Genomic DNA, 22,471 nt, shown 5'->3' on the forward strand with positions numbered 1-22,471 from the left:
CACTTCATTCAAAGCTTTATTCCTTATTTCTGTAAAGTGCACACACGTTTATTTAACAGATTGTACAATTTCGTCGAATACGGCTTTCTAATATATATTTTGAGAAAATTGGGCTAATTGTGTCAATATTTGATTGTCAGAAGCGCGTTTAGAACGACGCAGAACTAGTCCCGCTTCCTTTATTCTAAGAACTCCTCTTCCGTAAAAGTCCCCTCCCTCTACTCGCGGTTCACCGCTCATGCATGTCTATGGAGGCCAGCAGACTCGTATTGAGGCCCACTCTTATTTTGGCAGTGAGAATCAGTTTCGTACAATGCTTAGTCATGGTGAGTTACAGCTTTCCCCCGTTCCTATGTGGCGCACAGACAGCGATGGAACTATTCAGCTATGTGAGTCTATTCTACTATTAAGAAAGCAGATCGCGATTGATTTTGAAGATATATAATATTAGTGATTTTGTCGCGAGAATGTTAATGTTCATGAATGATGTTTCCGATTCCAATCGGCAACCTTTTTTTCCCCACGAATCGAGTCGACACCAATATTGCCAGGCAGTTACTGACAGCGAAGCTAATTTTGATTGTCTGACAATGTTTTTCACAGCGTTTGCTTTTAATAGCCGTGGTGTTTTGTAGCTATAGCCTAATAGTACATCGACTGGTTGCCTAATGGTCATATTTGTTGTGAACGAGTAGTGAAGTATTAACGTCCGTGCATGCCAACACTTCAATGTGTTTAGCTATAACAGTTACAAGTGTGACTCACCAAGCAAGCTAAATGTATCACTGTAGCCTATTTGATGGGAAATCGCCATCCCTTTGTCTGAAATCTGTAGCAAAATCATATGGTGCTATATAATTGCGCGGTAAGCACTTTCTTTATGTCCGTTTACATAAGGGACTCTTGACTTCTGGGTCATGTTTTGGTACACGCAGTTCCGTAATTTGCTCCCTCATCACAGTCAGTTACAGTCCACGATAAGATGAGTCACTGGCGAAGGCGCATTGCCAGTCCCTATCAATCTTGTTTGAAATAAGCCTTCGTTCTTAATACAGGTGGGCATTGTTTCAGATAGTTTAGGAAAGGTTGGGCTACCGGTAGTCGATCGGTTTGTCGTTCGTCTAGTGTCAATATATATCCAAATGTGCAATGTCTGTCTAAATTAATTATTTAAGAAGCGCGAGAAAGTTATGGGATCGAGTTACTATTGTAACCCCGATTAAGCAACAATACAGATTTCCCCAGACAATCCAGCAATTTTGTAGTCTACTTTGTTGCATGTGCGTATCTCTCATGTCGTACATCAAATTGAAACCTATTATCGTTCTCTGTGAAGTAACGTTATCGTATTTGGCGCGGAGAAAGTGACTACTTTAGGCCGGGGACTGTAGGCCCGTTGAGGGATATCTGTAGTGTAAATCCCAGTAATATGGATATCTTCCATACAGGGTTCCAGCGTGATCTGCCCAGAAGTGTGTGGCCGTACATTGACTACGAGGGCAATTTCTAATTTACAAAGCTGGTCCCATGAATTGCAAAGAGTTATGGGATATTAGAACCCCGTTGTCTTAACATTGTAATCTTCAACCTACACCTTAACTAGCTGGCTAGATGTTTTTGTTGTTGTCTTGCATTAGCTTCAATTGCAATTTTTCACCAACCTTGTGATCTGCTTCAGACCGCTTGCGTTCTGCCTAAGCAGCGAAGCTACTATGCTTGAGCTGGTCCCATGGTTGATTCAGAGCGGTAGACCCTTTGCATTATTGTGACTCCATTGTCTTAACCTTCCTATCTTAAACCTAAGCATGGGTACACTCAACATGTGACAGTTAGTGGAGGCTCCTCAGAGGAGTGAATTTCATAAAAATAGAGAAACATTAAAGGTAACCTTTTTTAGATAACACTAAATATATTCACGAAAATGGATTAAAACACAAGGTTTTGCAATGAAGGTCGACAGTAGCCTCAAAAGCACACTGTAGAGTAGCGCCATTGTGTAACCGGAGGACAGCTAGTTTCCGTCCTCCTCTGGGTACATTGACTTCAATACAAAACCTAGGAGACTTATGGTTCTCACCCCCTTCCATAGATTTACACAGTAACAACTTCAGGTTGGAGGACCTCATCCGATCAGAGCTCTTGAAGCATGAACTGACTTGTTGTCCACCAAATCAAAGGATGATACTGATACTGGAAGCATAAACTACAGCTAGCTAACACTGCAGTGCATACAATGTGGTGAGTAGTTGACTCAAAGAGAAAGACAATAGTTTAACAGTTTTGAACAAATTCATTTCTTTAAAAATGAATAAGCAAGCGAGAGCTAGCTATATTTTGTTGTATTTTCTCCACTTTCACTTACTTAGTTAGCGAATGCAGCTAGATAGTTTAGCCTACTCAAGCACACAGCTCAAACAGAGAGTGATGCCATGTTAGCTAGCAGGCTATGGCTATCCAACACTGGAACCTTTTTCCAAGTCAAGGTAAGCTTTTGGTTTGATTAATTTATTGCCACTGGAGCCGGCAGGTGTAACTTCTAAACTGCTTGCTGACTGTACTGCATGATTTGTAGCGATTAATATGCGTTAGTTCTAGTAGCAATGTTGTTTATGAGTATGATGTTCGCTAATATGATGTTGAGATGTAAGCTGTGTGTAGTGGTTATGATGGTTTGGTTGGGGAAGGTTTTTTCACCTGGTCACAGACTGCTGATGTGTTGTGCACTGAAGTCCACAAACAAAGGGGGAAAATTGAGAGGAGGAGAGCGCAAAGATGTGAGAAGGAATTAACAAGCAAAGTGATCATGTTGATTGTATGTGGCTCCTTTGAAAGTGAACTGTGTTTGCGTGTGATCTGGGGTGTATTCATTCTGCCGATTCTGTTGAAAAACGTTTCTTAAACAGAAGCAAACGAAATGGGGATAAACACCTGAATTTCTCCAATAGAAACTCATTTGCAACTGTTGGAGTAATTATTACACCCTAAATCAGCAAGATGCAGGCAAGAGAGTGCAGGCTGTATAGAATGTGTTAATGTCTGTAACCTTGATTATTCAACATTTTCTCTCGACTTGTGCTCCCTACGTTGTAAACTTTCATTCATAGGCTAGTGTGTAGCAACCTCATGATGGGTATAGGGACAATTTGAGTGTCGTGTAGTAACCTAAACCTATCAATGTTACATTGAGCTGGGTGAATGGAATGTGAATGACAGTCATCCAATATGCTGTAATAGAAATAAGGCTATTCTCATAAAAAAAAAAATGTCCTCCCTCATCATAAATGGCACCGACAGCTACTGCTGCCAGTCCACCCATTATGACTTGAATGGGGACGCCCGTTCTATTCATTATATTTCTATGGTACCACCACAAGTCATGGGACTGATATTAGCTTTTTCTGCGCATAATGTTCAAATCATTTATTTATAAGTGACTTTGTTGAGCTTCACAATCAATTTGAGATATTTTCCCATGATGTGAATGGGATTTGTGCCACAAATACTAAAATGTGGAACCAGTGCCAGGGAAACTAAACTGAAAGCATGAATTCATGTCATAACTTGTCCATAGACTGCTTACAGGGTAAGGAAACGATTGTCAATTTATAATTTGGGTCAACTAACCCTTTAATGATTTCCCTTGTACCTATTGCTGCGTTCTCGTGCTAGTCGGATCAAAGAAACTGACATTTCCAACTTGTTAGCTGCTTGAACGCGGCATGTGTATAACTACAACCAGTTAGCAAGTCGGACATTGTGGAGTTTCCTATTTCCAACTAGCACGTGAACAAGGCATGTTTGTCCTTTTTAACTGCAGGCTTTTCTTTGGGTGCTGAAATCTGTCGTTTTTGATTAAAAACTTCATTTTATGTGACGTCTGTCAAATTGCAGCCCGTAATCGACTGTTTTTCAATGGAGTAGGAAGTTACGACTTCAAGTGTGCACCACAACGCGATACTTTTATAAATATCCATTCTTTAACGCTTACTGTGTACCTGTGCTTGTCCTGATTGTTATAGAGTTGTCAGTTGAATTTGGAATGCATATTTTGATAAAATTGCATTCTATACGTCTGCTTCCAAAACTGAAAGTCTGTCCTGCCATGATGGGCTGCACCTTATCAGTTAACAAATAGCTCCCTTGGCAGGGTTCATGTAAAATGCTACTTTTATAAATAAAATACAGATTTAAGTATTTCACTCAGTATTTTTGTTAAACAGAAAACCCAAACATATGGCAGCAGATCCACAAGGTCTGCCATGGAGGTGACTTAAGGAAAAGCACCTTTAGTAAATCCGCTTTCTCTGTGAGAGCTTCCCATGTCTGGAATACACTGCCATCAGACACGCATAACTGCACCACCTATCACACTTTCACAAAATGTATGAATACATGGCTAACGGTCAGTCAGATTTGTGATCATAATCCCTAGATGTGTATTGCCACTTTCCATGTTGTCTGTAGCTTGTGAGGTGTGGAAACACTTTGTTGCTTTTATGAATTTTGCCTTGCTGCTTTTTGTTCTATGTTGCTCTGCCTGTATGCTACGTCTTGCGTGTCCTATGTTGCTCAGGCTGTATGCTACGTCTTGCTTGTCCTATGTTGCTCTGTCTGTATGCTACGTCTTGCTTGTCCTATGTTGCTCTGTCTGTATGCCATGTCTTGCTTGTCCTATGTTGCTCTGAGTACACTATGTGAGTTGTCAGAGTGAGTGTTGAGCAACAGGCTACTATTAAACTGTGACATATCTTTCTCAAGGAACTGTGAGGGATAGGCAGACACACAATATAGGTCTACTTACCACTAGGCCTACTACTGCTGCTGTGTAGCCTACATCTAGGTAGAACTCCTACATCTCCTCGTTAAGCTAGAACTCCTACATCTCCTCGTTAAGCTAGAACTCCTACATCTCATCGTTAAGCTATATTTCCTAGTTAAGCCAGAACTCCTACATCTCCTCGTTAAGCTAGAACTCCTACATCTCATCGTTAAGCTATATTTCCTAGTTAAGCTAGAACTCCTACATCTCATCGTTAAGCTATATTTCCTAGTTAAGCCAGAACTCCTACATCTCCTCGTTAAGCTAGAACTCCTACATCTCATCGTTAAGCTATATTTCCTAGTTAAGCCAGAACTCCTACATCTCCTCGTTAAACTATATTTCCTAGTTAAGCCAGAACTCCTACATCTCCTCGTTAAGCTATATTTCCTAGTTAAGCTAGAACTCCTACATCTCCTCGTTAAGCTATAATGGGTAACTATACATTCCTGCAATGCAGTGCCTTTTCTTACCCCAGGAAGTATCACTTCTTCTTTAGTGTAAAATGTAGAATCCAAAAGGATTTAAATATAAGGTCAGGTGTCCTTTTACCTTAAATATGGATATTGAAACTGAATTTGAATGCATTTGGAACTGTTTTCTTAGTGGATGTAGGTGTGTTGCCATGTCTCTGGGTGTTATTCATCAACTTCCACAATAAATCTAGATAATTAATCTTCATTTTTTTATAGTCCTAGTTAAATTCTCTCAACAATGTTTTTTTTCATGATTATTGTATTTTATTAAAGATTGTCTGTGTATCCCTGATATCCCCTTTTCACCCCGTTAGTTTGTTGTAATTCTCCATTTAAGAAAACAACCCCTTCATTTATTTGGTGAGAAAACAACAGCGCAAAGCTAAATAAATATAAACACTCACTTGGATCTATTTGTCCATGTTTCATGTTAGTCTGTATGTCCAACTTATAAATGTCCACCCTGTTAAAATATGTTTGATGTAGAAGTAATTTAAGATCAATCTTGCTCACTCACAGTGCGATGGCTAATTTAGGCTCAACATTTCCACCCTGTTAGGATTATGCTCCTAACCGGTTAAAAAATAATAATAATTAAGTGCCTGAGCTTGACCAATATGTTTATCTGAAAGTCAAAAGTCCTTTTTCTGAACTTTTTTCTAAAGTTACAAGGTCCAAAAGGCACTGCATTGTAGGAACGACCCAACTTGACTTTAGTTAGGCCAACACACTGTAATAATATATCAGACAGTGTCCAATGTAAGCATTGTCTTCATTACAGAGAATGGTCCAACCACATAATATTAGTCTAATCTTGGTTTCACTTCAGTGAGTTGTACAGGATTTCATGTGATATAGAGGGAGGGTAGTAGAATTACCTAGATAGAGCTGTAGGTAGGCAGACCATACAACTAAGGCTGCGCCCAAATGGCACCCTGTTCCCTACACTTTTAGGAAAAAAATGGTTCCAAAAGGTTAATTCGGCTGTCCCCATAAGATAACCTGTTTTTGGTTCCAGGTAGAACACTTTTGGTTCCAAGTATAACCGTTTTGGGTTGCATGTAGAACCCTTTCCACAGAGGGCAATACATGGAACCCAGCATGGTTATACATGGAACCAACAAGGGTTCTTCAAAGTGTTCTCTTATGGGGACAGTCGAAGAACCCTTTTATGTTCTAGGTGGCACCTTCTTTTCTAAGAGTTTACATAGTGCACTACTACTAGAGTCCTATAAGCCCTGGTCAAATGTAGTGCATTATATAGGGAATAGGGTGCCATTTGGGAGGCATGTAGAACAGGTAGGCCAGAACTTGTCCTCCAGCCCTTCAGTTCAGCCAGTCAGTTCTCTTATCTGCTTGTACAGGTAATCATTATGTGCAAAACGTAAAATTGCAGTTATGTTACCCACTCAGGCCAGAGCAGCTGCAATAGCACGATAACAATTGTTGCTGAGTAACTATGACTCTATAGTGACTTTTTTTTGTATTGGCCTAGTTGTGAACGGACAGGCTTAACACCTGTATAGCCTATAGCTTACTTATTTGTGTGTGTGTGTGTGTGTGTGTGTGTGTGAGAGAGGTTATTTTCCTACTCTCCACTGCTGTAGCCAGATTGGTCACAGGACAGTCCAGGGAAGAAAAAAAACACTCAGTCACGATGACTAATTCAATTCTGGCCTAATTTAAGTCACTCACTCCGTCTTCCTCAGTAGGAAAGTACGTCACTCGGATCAGACTCTCGACTAGTGGTTGGGCTATCTTACCCACTCCCCGCCAGAGCTGGGTTCAGACACTTTTACAAACCTTTCAAATACGCTGAGCATTTGCTCTAGTCTGCCTGAAGAGCCAGATGGGTGGGGTTTGCACTTTTGAGACGTCTCTATTGGTTCCATTGCCGCAGGTACGCTCAATCAAGCATAGATGCAATATTTGAAATTGTTTCTAATGGTATTTGAACCCAGGTCTGGGGAGGGACTCTGCATTCCCTTGTGTGGAATCTGTGGAGACACCCAAGCTCTCCTAGAGCTGTGATGTTGTCTAAAAGCACATTGACTCTAGTCACAGTGACTAAGAGAAACTGTGACCCCTCCCAAGAGGATCCATGGGTGTGACTGTATCCTCTTTGATTACCTTAAAGGTATATCTATCTATGTTGTGTATCTCTTTCTGTTCTAGGACACTTTTGTTCTGACTGGAGTGATTGAGGTTGGATGGCTTCGGAATGTTATTTAGCTGAGTCATTCGCTTGTCGTAGAACATACTAAATCACTCTCGAAAATGAAAGTTCTATCTCCAGACTCTCTGTTTTGATCAGACATGGAAATCAGTGCTAAAAACAAATTAAAGGAAGATGGTGAACAAGCTATGAAGGTAAGATACTGACATTTTGGTGCAGGTACAGCCAACTAGCGTAAAAATATTATTTAAATATTGTCAGTACGATATATCATCAAAATGTATATCCCGATATGAAAATGTATTGATTTCTTTCCCCCATCACTATTAGATAAACCCTGTCCACCCTAACACCTAACTGTCCTGTCTTTTCTCTCTTCTCTTCTAGTTGCCAACGGCGCCCAGACCTTCCCAGTAAATACAACAGTGCAATTTGAGATTCCAGAGCGGGGCGACTTCTGGGAAAGCTTCTAGAGTGGAGCAACTGATCAACCAAACTAAACTGAGCTCCCCCCCCTCATTCCTGAATCCTCAGGGCTGCTAGCTTACGCTGACGACATTTTTGGCACCTGCTCTTTTTTTTTCTCCCTCTACAGAGTTTTAGGAGTTTCCACCCCTCTACTACCCTATCCTTGTCCCTCTTCTACCCAACTCCTGGCAGAAGTCCTGATTTATAATTATGACCACCATTGAAGATGCAGTAGTATGTCAGTGTCTGTTTTTTGGGCCTCGGAGCGAAAAAGGAATACGCAAGTAGTTGGACTTGAGAGAAGATGTCAGAGTACTAGACACATCTGTCTGTTTTTCTGACTGTTGCAGACTCTCTTTTGTTCAGAAAGTTCCCCTTTAGGAGAAAAACATATCAACAAGCGGACGTGAATAACAGTCATTTCCCTACTGCGTCTTTTCGGACTCGCTGCATACCTCCTGCCAAAAAGACCATACATCTTGCTGTTCCTTTAATTAAAAGAGAAAGAGAAGAGAAGTTTACTCAAGGGCAGGTGGGAGAGAATCTAGAACACTGATGTCATAAATCGTGGTGGATTACGATTGGCCTGGTTATAACATACATAACCATGACTGGCAATTCATGTAGAAGAAGTCTTTTTTTTGTTGTTTTACAATAGCACCTGAATGTGCACTCTGGCTGGGCTTGTGTAATAAGTAAGACTGTACGAAAAACTCTTATAGACACAATGGCTGGAATTGAAGAATAAGAAGTAAGGGATAAGAAAACCGTCTTTCGGACCTTTCTAAGAAAGCCGATTTAGTACTCTCTGAACTCTACAGTCACAGACATACATTCAACCAAAAAAACAACAGAGGCCCTAGGAAAAGGGTCGTAGCCTTCCACAATCCCTCAAAAGCTCCTCCAGTTTTCAACATTTCCCTAGTGTCTCCTTGCCCCTCAGTGAGCAAGGATGTCCGGCAGCAGTCACTCCCAGCACTGTTCTTAGTTGTTGTCACAGCTTCAACAGAAGCACCAGGAAGGATCCTTCGTCAGTCAGGATGTCTAATGAGTGCCCGACGGAGTGCAAGGCGGTGGTGACGCCGTCGACGCGCAACGGCCACCGCGTCTTCAGCTACACGCTGGAGAGCCACACGGCGGCCGCCTTCGCCATCATGAACGAGCTACGGCTGGACGGCCAGCTGTGCGATGTGACGCTTCGTGTGTGCTACAACGACCTGGAGGCCGTGGACTTCGTGGCACACAAGGTGTGTAGCATTGTGTCCATAACGGTTATGCTGTGGATGAAGTCGGGTGTAGCGGTAACGCTCCTGACTTCGGACTACTCGTGCCCCCTTGGCCATAGGGGGGTCTGTGCCCTTCTCTTCTAGTCCTCATGCTTTGTCTATCCCCAGATTGGTTTCTGTCTGTGAAACTCCCCCCAAAAATGTCAGGGGAAAAATTATGTTTGGCACTCCGATCTTTAAAGCTCCAATGCAGCTGTTTTTTTATTTATTTATCTCAAATCGTTTCTGGGTAACAATTAAGGACCTTACTGGGATTGTTTCAATTAAAATGGTCAAAAATAAACAATAGCAAAGAGCAATTTCTCAAGCAAGAATTTTGATAGGACTGTCTGGGAGTGTTCTGAATGGGGAGGGGAAAACTGATACATCTGATATGTTTGAGATATCAAGCTGACAGTTCACGTCTACAGGTGGTGCTGGCATCGTCCTCTCCGGTCTTCAGAGCCATGTTCACCAACGGCCTGAAGGAGTGTGGGATGGAGGTGGTGCCCATCGAGGGCATACACCCCCGGGTGAGTGTTACAACACATTTTATAAGACTTGCCACGGGCATGTAATAAACCTTTCTAGCTGTTGGCCTAAAGTAAAGTGTTAACCAATTTTATAGAAACCAACTGCGTTTTCATGTGAGTAATAGTAGTGAAGACTGGGTAGATGAGGGAGACCTGCGTAAGTAGGAGGGTGGGAAGGCTGCCTTTCATCCAGGCGTGTCGGTAGAGCTGACTTTTAGAAGTCCCAGTTGTAATTATCCACGTTGCATTCAAGATAGGAAGGCAGTCACTCCACGTTTTCCTACGAGGGGCCAAAGACTGACTCCGTAAGAAAGACAGTTGTATTTCAGTGGTAAAAATATGCCCTCGCACACACACACACACACACACCTGCTTTTATCGCTGGCTTCTTTGTTCCAGCTGGTGCGTACAACCCCACTGAGTTATCTCCGAGAGATCGTAATCATGCCGCTGCCTTTAGACACGCAGACACACCAAGCTCACAGAGTGCAGGATTAGCTATGTTGACTAATGAGGGAACTGATAAACCAGCAGCTCTCTGACTGCTCTCTGTCATAGGCTAACTCAGAACTGTGCCACACTGCCACGGCTTTGATAGTATTTATTGTGTTACTATTTTTATTTGCGAATTGTCTTACTTTTTAACTGCATTGTTGGGAAAGGGCTCGTAACTAAGCATTTCACGGTGAAGTCTACACTTGTTGTATTCAGCACGTGACAAATACAATTTGATTCGATCGGTTTTATTTGATTGTGTAGTTCCTCAGTACTGAGGCAGATGTGTCAGTCTGGAACCTCATGCAACAATAATGATGTAATTGAATCAACCCCTTTCTGTCTTCCTGTCTCTTCTAACTGTTCTAACTACTCTCGTCTCATTCTCTCTCACCTGCCCTCCACTCTCTTTTCCATCTGTCCCATCTCTTCTCTCCATCTCCAATCTTTTCTCTTCCTTTCTCTCTCTGCAAATCCCTCCTTCTCTCTCTCCACATCCCCCCCCCTCTCTCTCAGGTGATGGGCAGGCTGATAGAGTTTGCCTACACGGCCAGCATCTCTGTTGGGGAGAAGTGTGTGATCCACGTCATGAACGGCGCCGTCATGTACCAGATCGACAGCGTGGTTAAGGCCTGCTGCGACTTCCTGGTTACGCAGCTGGACCCTAGCAACGCCATCGGCATAGCCAGCTTCGCCGAGCAGATCAGCTGCACGGAGCTCCATCAGAAAGCTCGGGAATATATCTACATGAACTTCAGCCAGGTATGTGGTGTAGATACTGTCTTCTGCAAATATCTACTTCCCCAGGGTTGGAGGTAGTTTCGCAAGCCAAAGCTAACAAGCATGTTATGACCTCTAATATCCTTCATACTGGACACAGAGACATAAAATTCTATCCACGAGTTCATCTGACTCTGGGGAAGTAAATAACAAGCTTCATCACTTTAACCCCCTCACAACTGATTCAGGATCAGCTTTGCCTAACCTCGTTCTTTGGGTTTTGCGATTCTCCAAACCATAGAGAGAGAATCCCTTTAAACTCATGAGGGGAGTGAACAAGTACACACTTCGGAGAGAGTGATAGTCTCTTTTCTCCCCCCGAGTTGGAAAAGTCCAGTATCCAGAGCATGCTCACTGTTGATGGTACGAAGTGTTTCACCATGACACTTTGCTCCTTGACCTTTCGATATGCCCTATGGGTTCCCCCAGGAAATAACCACGTCGCCTGACTCCGATCAGTTGAAATAATTCAAGTGGATACTGTGCGTCTCTCCTTATCTTCATTTGATATGGATGAGTCATTCAGTCAACATTATCGTTAGTGTCACCGTCACCGTCAGGCCATTCAGCTGCTAAACAGATGAATGGCTTTTCTCAGATCTGTAGTCTCTTCCTGTAATTGGTGTCTTTGAAAAGTCAGAGTCCGTTTCCTCAACTGACTTGCTGTGTTTAGTTAAGGGAAACGTCAAGGCTTTGCTGGGGTGGAGCACCACCACCTGCACCACAGCGTGTCATCACTGTGCAAATAGTCTCAGCTGTTACTGTGCACCATCTTCGTTTCTTTTCTTTCTTTGGCCCTTGAACCCTCAATATGAATAATCCTACTATTGTGTGGTAGTGGGTTAGGTGAGTGTGTGTTGGGTTAGTTTTGTGTGTGGGCTCATGGGGGTTTACCTGTATGTTCAATGTACAGGCAGTCCGTCTGCATGACTTCACAGGGAGTCAGACTGAAACTGTAACCATGGAAGAGCTGGTTGGCTGGCTGGTTAACAGGAAGAGATGTCTCCTATATATTCTTCAAAGATCACTGATTGTCTCTCTCTCACACACACACACACACACACACACACACACACACACTCCCACAACCAAAAGAATGATCATGAGTCATAATAAGATGAATACCAAAGGTGTGATTCAGCCTCCTTCTCCTCCTTCTCACCTTTAGGTGGCGACCCAGGAGGAGTTCTTCAACCTCTCCCAATGCCAGCTGGTCACTCTCATCAGCCGCGACGAACTCAACGTGCGCTGTGAGTCGGTGGTCTTTCAGGCTTGTGTGGCGTGGGTCCGGTACGACCGGGAGAACCGGCGGCCCTACGTCCAGGCCCTGCTCCAGGCCGTGCGGTGCCACTCCCTCACCCCACACTTCCTCCAAGCCCAGCTGCAGTCTCTGGAGTGGGACGACCAGTGTAAAGACTACCTGGCTCAGATCTTCCAGGACCTCACCCTCCACAAGCCCACCAAGGTGAGATTGGTATTCTGGGTAATAAAACCTGTTTACAGTTGAAGTTCTAAAGCCTCACCCTCCATTGTTTCTGATGTGCATCAATGGCCTTGCTGCTGTATCTAGCACTTAACGTCCAATACTGATGCCAAGAACCCTGATTAAATCAAGTTTTAAAAAATCTACAAAGCCGGCCTCCCGAGTGGCGCAGCGGTCTAAGGCACTGCATCGCAGTGCTTGAGGCGTCACTACAGACCCGGGTTCAATCCCAGGCTGTGTCACAACCGGCCGTGACAGGGAGTCCCATAGGGCGGCGCACAATTTGCCCAGCGTCGTCTAGGTTAGGGGAGGGTTTGGGTTTTACTTGGCTCATCGCTCTCTCCTTGTGGCGGGCCGGGCTCCTGCAGGCTGACATCAGTCGTAAGGTGAAAAGTGTTTCCTCCAACACATTGGTGAAGCTGACTTCCGGGTTAAGCGGGCGGGTGTTAAGGAGAGTGGTTTGACGGGTCATCGACCTTTCGCCTCTCCAGAGCCCGTTGGGCAGCGATGAGACAAGATTGGAATTGACATTGGGAGGGAAAAAAGGGGATATATAAATATATATATATTTCCAATGTATTTGTCTCCAAGGTAATCTCCTGATGGATCAATTGATTGATACATTTATGTGGTCCTCCTAGGTGATCTCGTGCCGCACGCCCAAAGTGCCCCAGCTCATCTACACGGCAGGGGGATACTTCCGTCAGTCCCTGTCCTATCTGGAAGCCTACAACCCCTGTACTGGGGCCTGGCTGAGGCTAGCTGACCTTCAGGTCCCCCGGAGTGGCCTGGCTGCCGTGGTCATCTCTGGGCTGTTCTACGCTGTCGGAGGAAGGAACAACGCTCCTGACGGGAATATGGACTCCAACACGTTGGATTGTTATAATCCCATGAACAACTGCTGGTTGCCTTGTGCTCCCATGAGTGTACCCAGGAACAGGATAGGAGTGGGGGTGATTGACGGGATGATCTATGCTGTCGGAGGGTCGCATGGATGTATTCATCATAACAGCGTGGAGAGGTTCGTAGAACTGAGATCTGATTGGGAGGTTTGATGAAGGGAGCGGGAGTTGCGTTTTTGTGTCCTTAGGTTGGGGTTATGATTGGTTAGGTATGTAGGATTGGAACAGTGCCCTTTGCGCCATAGGACTTGCTCTTTTCTGCACGGAGCAAAGTGATGTTATACAAGGAAGTAAACTCAGCAAAAAAAGAAACGTCCCTTTTTCAGGACCCTGTCTTTCAAAGATCATTTGTAAAAATCCAAGTAACTTCACAGATCTTCATTGTAAAAGGTTTAAACACTGTTTCCCATGCTTGTTCAATGAACCATAAACAATTCATGAACATGCACATGTGGAACGGTCGTTAAGACACTAACAGCTCACAGACGGAAGGCAATTAATTTCACAGTTATGAAAACGTAGGACATTAAAGAGGCCTTTCTACTGACTGAAAAACACCAGAAGAAAGATGCCCAGGGTCCCTGCTCATCTGCGTGAATGTGCCTTAGGCATGCCGCAAGGAGGCATGAGGACTGCAGATGTGGCCAGGGCAATACATTGCAATGTCCGTACTGTGAAACGCCTAAGACAGCGCTACAGGGAGACAGGACGGACAGCTGATCATCCTCCCAGTGGCAGACCACGTGTAACAACACCTGCACAGGATCGGTACATCCGAACATCACACCTGCGGGACAGGTACATGATGGCAACAACAACTGCCTGAGTTACACCAGGAATGCACAATCCCTCCATCAGTGCTCAGACTGTCTGCAATAGGCTGAGAGAGGCTGGACTGAGGGCTTGTAGAGCTGTTTTAAGGCAGGTCCTCACCAGACACCAATGTCGCATATGGGCACAAACCCACCGTTGCTGGACCAGACAGGACTATCAAAAAGTGCTCTTCACTGACAAGTCGCGGTTTTGTCTCACCAGGGGTGATGGTTGGAATCGTGTTTATCGTCGAAGGAATGAGCGTTACACCGAGGCCTGTATTCTGGAGCGGGATCGATTTGGAGGTGGAGGGTCCGTCATGGTCTGGGGCGGTGTGTCGCAGCATCATCGGACTGAGCTTGTTGTCATTGCAGGCAATCTCAACTCTGTGCGTTTAAGGGAAGACATCCTCCTCCCTCAAGTGGTACCCTTCCTGTAGGCTCATCCTGACATGACCCTCAGCATGACAATGTCACCAGCCATACTGCTCATTCTGTGCATGATTTCCTGCAAGACAGGAATGTCATCGTAGGCCATGGCCAACGAAGAGCCCGGATCTCAACCTCATTGAGCACATCTGGGACATGTTGGATCGGAGGGTGAGGGCTAGGGCCCCCCCCCAGAAATGTTTGGGAACTTACAGGTGCCTTGGTGGAAGATTGGGGTAACATCTCACAGCAAGAACTGGAAAACCTGGTGCAGTCCATGTGGAGGAGATGCACTGCAGTATTTAATGCAGCTGGTGGCCAAACCAGATACTGACTGTTACCCCCCTCCCCTCCCCCCTTTGTTCACGGACACATTATTACATTAGTCACATGTTTGTGGAACCTGTTCAGTTAATGTCTCAGTTGTTGAATCTTGGTATGTTCATACAAACATTTACACATGTTAAGTTTGCTGAAAACAAACGCAGTTGACAGTGAGAGGACTTATTTTTTTGCTGTGTTTATATACAGTATATATTTTTTTTTATCTCAAGGAAAGTATTTGTTGTTTGTGCCTAAAAATAAACCAGGAAGAAATGATTTTGTCACGATTTTCCAACCTCACACTAAATATAGTCCAGTTGGTTGATTTTGTGGGCGTGTCTCTATCCTGCCCCGCAGGTTTTGTCGGTGTGTTTGACTGACTGTGTCTGTCTCTCCCCTCCTCAGGTATGACCCAGACAGGGACCAGTGGCACCTGGTGGCCCCCATGTTGACACGGCGTATCGGGGTGGGCGTGGCGGTCATCAACCGGCTGCTGTACGCGGTGGGCGGGTTCGACGGCACACACCGCCTCTCCTCCTCAGAGTGTTATAACCCAGAGAGGGATGAGTGGAAGAGCATGGCTGCCATGAACACTGTGCGCTCTGGGGCAGGTGAGGAACAAAGGGACAGAATGTACGCTCTGATTCTCTACCCTTCTCTCGACACATGTACTTACACGCCCCTTAAGGCACGGACAGGAATGTGGTGGAAACTCTCCAGCCATGCTTGCACAAATCCAATGTTTTCAAATCGATTTTAAATGCACTTTCCTGGGTAAATGGTGGAGATTCAGAGTGAAACCTGCGTGTAGGCCTAAAGTCCCACCTGTGTCAAGAAGGCCCTTCTAATAATGAACTTTGACCCATATCAGGTGTATGTGCGCTGGGGAACCGTATCTACGTGATGGGGGGCTACGACGGCACCAACCAGCTGAACACAGTGGAGCGCTACGACGTTGAGACTGACACCTGGAGCTTTGCAGCCTCCATGAGGCACCGGCGCTCCGCCCTGGGGGTCACCGCGCACCATGGGAAGATCTATGTACTGGGTGGGTATTGTAAAAGCAGGTTCTACTGCATCAATGCTTTAGCGTAGTTATGAGTCATTTGCTTCGGGGGCAAGAATTCTTTCTTTGAACACCATAAACAAAGCCCCGGAGTCCTCCCCAAATACCCATTTTGTATTTGCTAATACATTATGACAGAATCAACCCCCATAGGATGTGCAGTATTTAGTACCACAGTGTTTAGGTCTCATTTAGTTTTCCAGTGTCGAAGTGACAGAGAGAAGCATATCTTATTGTTTTTATTTATTGATTTATTTTGTTGAATTTTTATTTATTTTTTACCATTTGTCGAGAGACCTATCTGGTGGTGTCTCACGGAATTGCAGGACTGATTATTGGCAAGTCAGTTTATAATTGGCAGCTAGCTCCATTTGAATGATACAGCAGCACCACCTGGTCAACAGCATCGGCTTTTAGGCCTCCTGCTCCGGCTCCTAGAGGGAAGCGGTGTGAGGTGATGCAGAGGCTCTCCTCGTAGGGCGCTTTTAGGCCTCCTGCTCCTAGAGGGAAGCGGTGTGAGGTGATGCAGAGGCTCTCCTCGTAGGGCGCTTTTAGGCCTCCTGCTCCGGCTCCTAGAGGGAAGCGGTGTGAGGTGATGCAGAGGCTCTCCTAGAGGGAAGCGGTGTGAGGTGATGCAGAGGGCCTCGCACTTTTAGGCCTCCTGCTCCGGCTCCTAGAGGGAAGCGGTGTGAGGTGATGCAGAGGCTCTCCTCGTAGGGCACTTTTAGGCCTCCTGCTCCGGCTCCTAGAGGGAAGCGGTGTGAGGTGATGCAGAGGCTCTCCTCGTAGGGCGCTTTTAGGCCTCCTGCTCCGGCTCCTAGAGGGAAGCGGTGTGAGGTGATGCAGAGGCTCGCCTCGTAGGGCACTTTTAGGCCTCCTGCTCCGGCTCCTAGAGGGAAGCGGTGTGAGGTGATGCAGAGGCTCTCCTCGTAGGGCACTTTTAGGCGTAGGGCACTTTTAGGCCTCCTGCTCCGGCTCCTAGAGGGAAGCGGTGTGAGGTGATGCAGAGGCTCGCCTCGTAGGGCTAGAGGGAAGCTTGAGGTGATGCAGAGGCTCGCCTCGTAGGGCGCTTTTGCTCCGGCTCCTAGAGGGAAGCGGTGTGAGGTGATGCAGAGGCTCGCCTCGTAGGGCGCTTTTAGGCCTCCTGCTCCTAGAGGGAAGCGGTGTGAGGTGATGCAGAGGCTCTCCTCGTAGGGCGCTTTTAGGCCTCCTGCTCCGGCTCCTAGAGGGAAGCGGTGTGAGGTGATGCAGAGGCTCTCCTCGTAGGGCGCTTTTAGGCCTCCTGCTCCGGCTCCTAGAGGGAAGCGGTGTGAGGTGATGCAGAGGCTCTCCTCGTAGGGCGCTTTTAGGCCTCCTGCTCCGGCTCCTAGAGGGAAGCGGTGTGAGGTGATGCAGAGGCTCTCCTCGTAGGGCGCTTTTAGGCCTCCTGCTCCGGCTCCTAGAGGGAAGCGGTGTGAGGTGATGCAGAGGCTCTCCTCGTAGGGCACTTTTAGGCCTCCTGCTCCGGCTCCTAGCTCCTAGAGGGAAGCGGTGTGAGGTGATGCAGAGGCTCTAGAGGGAAGCCTCGTAGGGCGCTTTTAGGCCTCCTGCTCCTAGAGGGAAGCGGTGTGAGGTGATGCAGAGGCTCTCCTCGTAGGGCGCTTTTAGGCCTCCTGCTCCGGCTCCTAGAGGGAAGCGGTGTGAGGTGATGCAGAGGCTCTCCTCGTAGGGCGCTTTTAGGCCTCCTGCTCCGGCTCCTAGAGGGAAGCGGTGTGAGGTGATGCAGAGGCTCTCCTCGTAGGGCGCTTTTCCGGCTCCTAGAGGGAAGCGGTGTGAGGTGATGCAGAGGCTCTCCTCGTAGGGCGCTTTTAGGCCTCCTGCTCCGGCTCCTAGAGGGAAGCGGTGTGAGGTGATGCAGAGGCTCTCCTCGTAGGGCGCTTTTAGGCCTCCTGCTCCGGCTCCTAGAGGGAAGCGGTGTGAGGTGATGCAGAGGCTCGCCTCGTAGGGCACTTTTAGGCCTCCTGCTCCGGCTCCTAGAGGGAAGCGGTGTGAGGTGATGCAGAGGCTCTCCTCGTAGGGCACTTTTAGGCCTCCTGCTCCGGCTCCTAGAGGGAAGCGGTGTGAGGTGATGCAGAGGCTCGCTTTGTAGGGCGCTTTTAGGCCTCCTGCTCCTAGAGGGAAGCGGTGTGAGGTGATGCAGAGGCTCGCCTCGTAGGGCGCTTTTAGGCCTCCTGCTCCGGCTCCTAGAGGGAAGCGGTGTGAGGTGATGCAGAGGCTCGCCTCGTAGGGCGCTTTTAGGCCTCCTGCTCCGGCTCCTAGAGGGAAGCGGTGTGAGGTGATGCAGAGGCTCTCCTCGTAGGGCACTTTTAGGCCTCCTGCTCCTAGAGGGAAGCGGTGTGAGGTGATGCAGAGGCTCGCCTCGTAGGGCGCTTTTAGGCCTCCTGCTCCGGCTCCTAGAGGGAAGCGGTGTGAGGTGATGCAGAGGCTCTCCTCGTAGGGCGCTTTTAGGCCTCCTGCTCCGGCTCCTAGAGGGAAGCGGTGTGAGGTGATGCAGAGGCTCTCCTCGTAGGGCGCTTTTAGGCCTCCTGCTCCTAGAGGGAAGCGGTGTGAGGTGATGCAGAGGCTCGCCTCGTAGGGCGCTTTTAGGCCTCCTGCTCCGGCTCCTAGAGGGAAGCGGTGTGAGGTGATGCAGAGGCTCTCCTAGTAGGGCACTTTTAGGCCTCCTGCTCCTAGAGGGAAGCGGTGTGAGGTGATGCAGAGGCTCTCCTCGTAGGGCGCTTTTAGGCCTCCTGCTCCTAGAGGGAAGCGGTGTGAGGTGATGCAGAGGCTCACCTTGTAGGGCGCTTTTAGGCCTCCTGCTCCGGCTCCTAGAGGGAAGCGGTGTGAGGTGATGCAGAGGCTCGCCTCGTAGGGCGCTTTTAGGCCTCCTGCTCCTAGAGGGAAGCGGTGTGAGGTGATGCAGAGGCTCGCCTCGTAGGGCGCTTTTAGGCCTCCTGCTCCGGCTCTTAGAGGGAAGCGGTGTGAGGTGATGCAGAGGCTCTCCTCGTAGGGCACTTTTAGGCCTCCTGCTCCGGCTCCTAGAGGGAAGCGGTGTGAGGTGATGCAGAGGCTCTCCTCGTAGGGCGCTTTTAGGCCTCCTGCTCCTAGAGGGAAGCGGTGTGAGGTGATGCAGAGGCTCTCCTAGTAGGGCGCTTTTCAGGACTACTGCTGAGGTGTGGTGGTCTTATTTGCGCTTTTACAGTCCCCGAAGCATGACCCAGGTGGGTGCTACCAGCCTGATCTAGAGAGGAGGAGCTGTGAACATCGACAGACGAGGTACTTGATGAAGAGCTCCATGGCCTGTCTTGTCAGATGTCTCTACCTCCCTGCCTGGCTGTTCCATCAATGCTTCCTCCGGCCATAATACTACCTTTCTGAACTGCCCATGATGAAAGACCTTCGCCCAATAACTACCAGATCCTCCTACATTTTTTGTTGTGAAATTGTTTTGTTTTTAAAAGCAACTTTGTGATTCAACGTGTAATGAAAAGCACTATATAAAATGCATGTATTATTATTTACATTTGAGATACAATTCTCGATATGTTATAAGTGTTTTAAATCCCATCCTATGCCCTAAAGAGTGCTTCTCCTCTCCTCCTCCGTTCTACAGGAGGTTATGACGGGAACACGTTCCTGGACAGCGTGGAGTGTTATGACCCGGAGACGGACACGTGGTCGGAGGTGACCCGCATGATGTCGGGCCGCAGTGGCGTGGGCGTGGCCGTTACCATGGAGCCCTGCCAAAAGGACCTGGCCCAGTGTCTGAAGCATGAGAGGACGGAGGTCACTGGCGGTTGTGAGGGTGTTAGTTTGGGGTGTTCAGGGACAGGAGGGGACTCTGGATCGCACCATAACTCCAGACACGGTGCCTTCGGCAAGGGGACTTGAGTCGTACGCTCTCCACCATCCCTGGCTCAGTCCTCTTCAGTCTTCCATGGAAAAGGGCCCCCGCCTTGAATAGAAGACAGAAACACAGGTCTTCTGAAAAACACAAGATCGCAGAGGCCCTCCCTAGCCATGTTGGTTTCACACAACTTCAGTCAAATGTGACAAGTTGTTTAATGATAAATTGTATATAGTTTATGATCTAGCACGTCGATTCACTCACTGGTCCCGTGATAACAATGCAGATGGGCAAAGAAATAGGAGTTCTAGATTGTTTAATCTGTTCAAATCTACTTCTATGTGCTCCATCCCATACCACCACAGTAGCACTATAGCGCCCTCTTGGACCAATGTTTCCCTGGTCTACACCAAGAGGAGAAAGGGCTGTACAATATATTTGAAAGGCTACTAACTAACCTCTGTCTACTAAATTAGTAGTCCCTTTTTTTCTATTTCAAGACCAGCCTGTGCAGATAAACCAAATATTTTGGGGAGGGGAAGAAATATACAAAATTGCATACCTTCAAACAACAAGAAAGTGTAAGACAAAGTACCTTTTGCTGAGAATTTTCCGGAACAGCAGTAAATGCAAACTTGTAGTGTATTCAAGGTTTAAAAAGGCTTCTAAAGTTTGAATTTTCCACTGAAAATTTTAGATTTGATTTTACCTAACGAAAAATGTATCAACCCTACACAAAAATGTCCCTTAATTATAATCCACATAATTCACATTTCCTGTTGCTGAAGGATTATTTTCCTACTGTAGCAAACTGGCTCAAATTAAAGATCCTACATCTGTAGTACTTTTGGCAAAGTCTGTGGACAAATGGGGAATTTTAGGGTTTTCCTTATATAAGTGCCATTACTATGCCTGCTGGCATGATTACCACCATCAGTATACAGACCACTCTCTGGTGGCAAGAAAGCACGTTGGTGCTTGGGCCAAGGGTTGGAGACTTAGCCTACAGTGGTCGAAGTAGGCCTAGAGAGCCCCAAGACTGAGTCTAGATACTATCGGCTCAGTAGCGTCGCAAACCAATCATAAAGAATTTATGGGACGGGAATGTACTGAAAAGTGTTTAGAGTAGGGAACTCACAAGGACCGCCCATAAGGACAAAAGAAGTGTCAACTAATTTTCAAACATTACACACAAATATATCTCCAATCTCCCCCCTGCGATTGCTTTTGGGTTTTAACACTCGTACACACATCTGCCCAAACCACGGGTCAAGTGACCATTGTTGTGCATTAAGTCACATTTGATAATGTCACTAAATGGGAAGATGAGGAGAAAAGGACTGAATCCCAAATGGCACCCTATTCCCTATGTCGTGCACTACTTTTGACCAGAGCCCTATGGGCCCTTATCAAGCGTAGTGCACTAAATATTTCCTAATGACTCGTACTGAATTGAATTCCGCTGCTCTCGATGGAGAAGGAATGTCAGTGGGCCGGAGCCTGCCAAAACTAAATTGGGAATAGAGTGCTATTTAGTACAGGCTACTTAAAGAAATTTATTTGTAACAGCGGTTTAATTAAACTACAAAGGTTTTTTTAAGTGATGTTTTGTACATTGATATTATATTCCAATGGAGTCTTGTACAGAAGAATTTAAGACCTGAGGTTTTTTATTTATTCATTTTGTCCTTTTTTTTCTTGTTTGCTTTGACTGACTACGACTTTGTATTACAATTGGACTCTGATATTGTTTTCCTGCTAATGAGAAGCATGCATTGTATTTAGGCATGCCTGTTGAATGCCTACATTTGTAAAGAAAGGTTGCCTCTTTTGAAAGGGACTTTTTTCCTCTTCTTAGTAGTTAAAGAAATAGAATATTTAAAGAAATGCTTTGTACATTTTTCAGCAAACAAACACTGTACAAAACACATTGTATATTAAAATATGTTTATTTTAACAGTGGCATATGTTTCTTTGTCGAAATCCCAGTTCTGGGCTCATATTCACACAGTCTGATTTAGAAGTGCTGATTATAGGATACGTTTTTGCCTTTTCGATCAAAATGAAGAGGGTGATCTGAGCCTAGTTTAGCAATACTCCAATTAGCATTGAGAGAACGGCACCTGGATCCGGTTCGTTAGAACCATCGATGAACTTGGCCTTACGATACTTTCGGGAAACCGGGCCCTGATCAGGGAGTGTCTGCACAAAGACAGTACAGTACGAGGATGGGCAGAAACTGCTTCTCCAATAGAAATCCCCGATCACGCTCCTAGGCGATGTCATGGCGACTTTGGCTGGCTAAGATCATGCGCAGAGACACGTAATCGGTTCTAACGGTCGTCTCGCGTCAAATCAAAGGCATGCCTTCGATATATTGTTTTTGACGAAAATGAGAACTTGTCAGTTTGTCACTTTCAGGAGGTTAGTCATAACATGCTCAGCTACTTAAGACACTGTCTCGAATCTCGGTTGTGCCTTTCAGATTTCGAAAACGTTTACAACCAAGGAATACTTTTTCCACTTCTCTAATTGACTTCTCTAACGCCAAACTCCGGCATGGTCTGCTTCACAAGCG

At 46.2% G+C, this 22,471-nt stretch overlaps 1 protein-coding gene across 1 annotated transcript; it reads left to right on the plus strand.

Annotated features, from left to right (window-relative positions):
- Positions 1–293: 293 nt before the first annotated feature.
- Positions 294–21,850, plus strand: LOC139402020 (kelch-like ECH-associated protein 1B). The gene is made up of 9 exons (XM_071146067.1): positions 294–389; positions 7,859–9,186; positions 9,636–9,737; positions 10,749–10,994; positions 12,181–12,477; positions 13,137–13,516; positions 15,368–15,573; positions 15,834–16,010; positions 19,660–21,850. Exons 2-9 carry the CDS (start codon positions 8,980–8,982, stop codon positions 19,935–19,937), a joined length of 1,893 nt encoding a protein of 630 aa, XP_071002168.1. The 5' UTR covers positions 294–389; positions 7,859–8,979; the 3' UTR covers positions 19,938–21,850.
- The last annotated feature ends 621 nt before the right edge of the window (positions 21,851–22,471 follow it).

Source organism: Oncorhynchus clarkii, unplaced genomic scaffold (assembly GCF_045791955.1).
Source record: "Oncorhynchus clarkii lewisi isolate Uvic-CL-2024 unplaced genomic scaffold, UVic_Ocla_1.0 unplaced_contig_4452_pilon_pilon, whole genome shotgun sequence".
In the NCBI taxonomy this organism is placed as follows: Eukaryota; Metazoa; Chordata; class Actinopteri; order Salmoniformes; family Salmonidae; genus Oncorhynchus; species Oncorhynchus clarkii.

Coding starts and splice junctions, on each gene's coding strand:
- LOC139402020 (XM_071146067.1), top strand. CDS start 8,980: ATGTCTAATGAGTGCCCGACGGAGTGCAAGGCGGTGGTGACGCCGTCG. Junction 9,187..9,635: donor TGGACTTCGTGGCACACAAG/GTGTGTAGCATT, acceptor TCACGTCTACAG/GTGGTGCTGGCATCGTCCTC. Junction 13,517..15,367: donor CATCATAACAGCGTGGAGAG/GTTCGTAGAACT, acceptor TCCCCTCCTCAG/GTATGACCCAGACAGGGACC.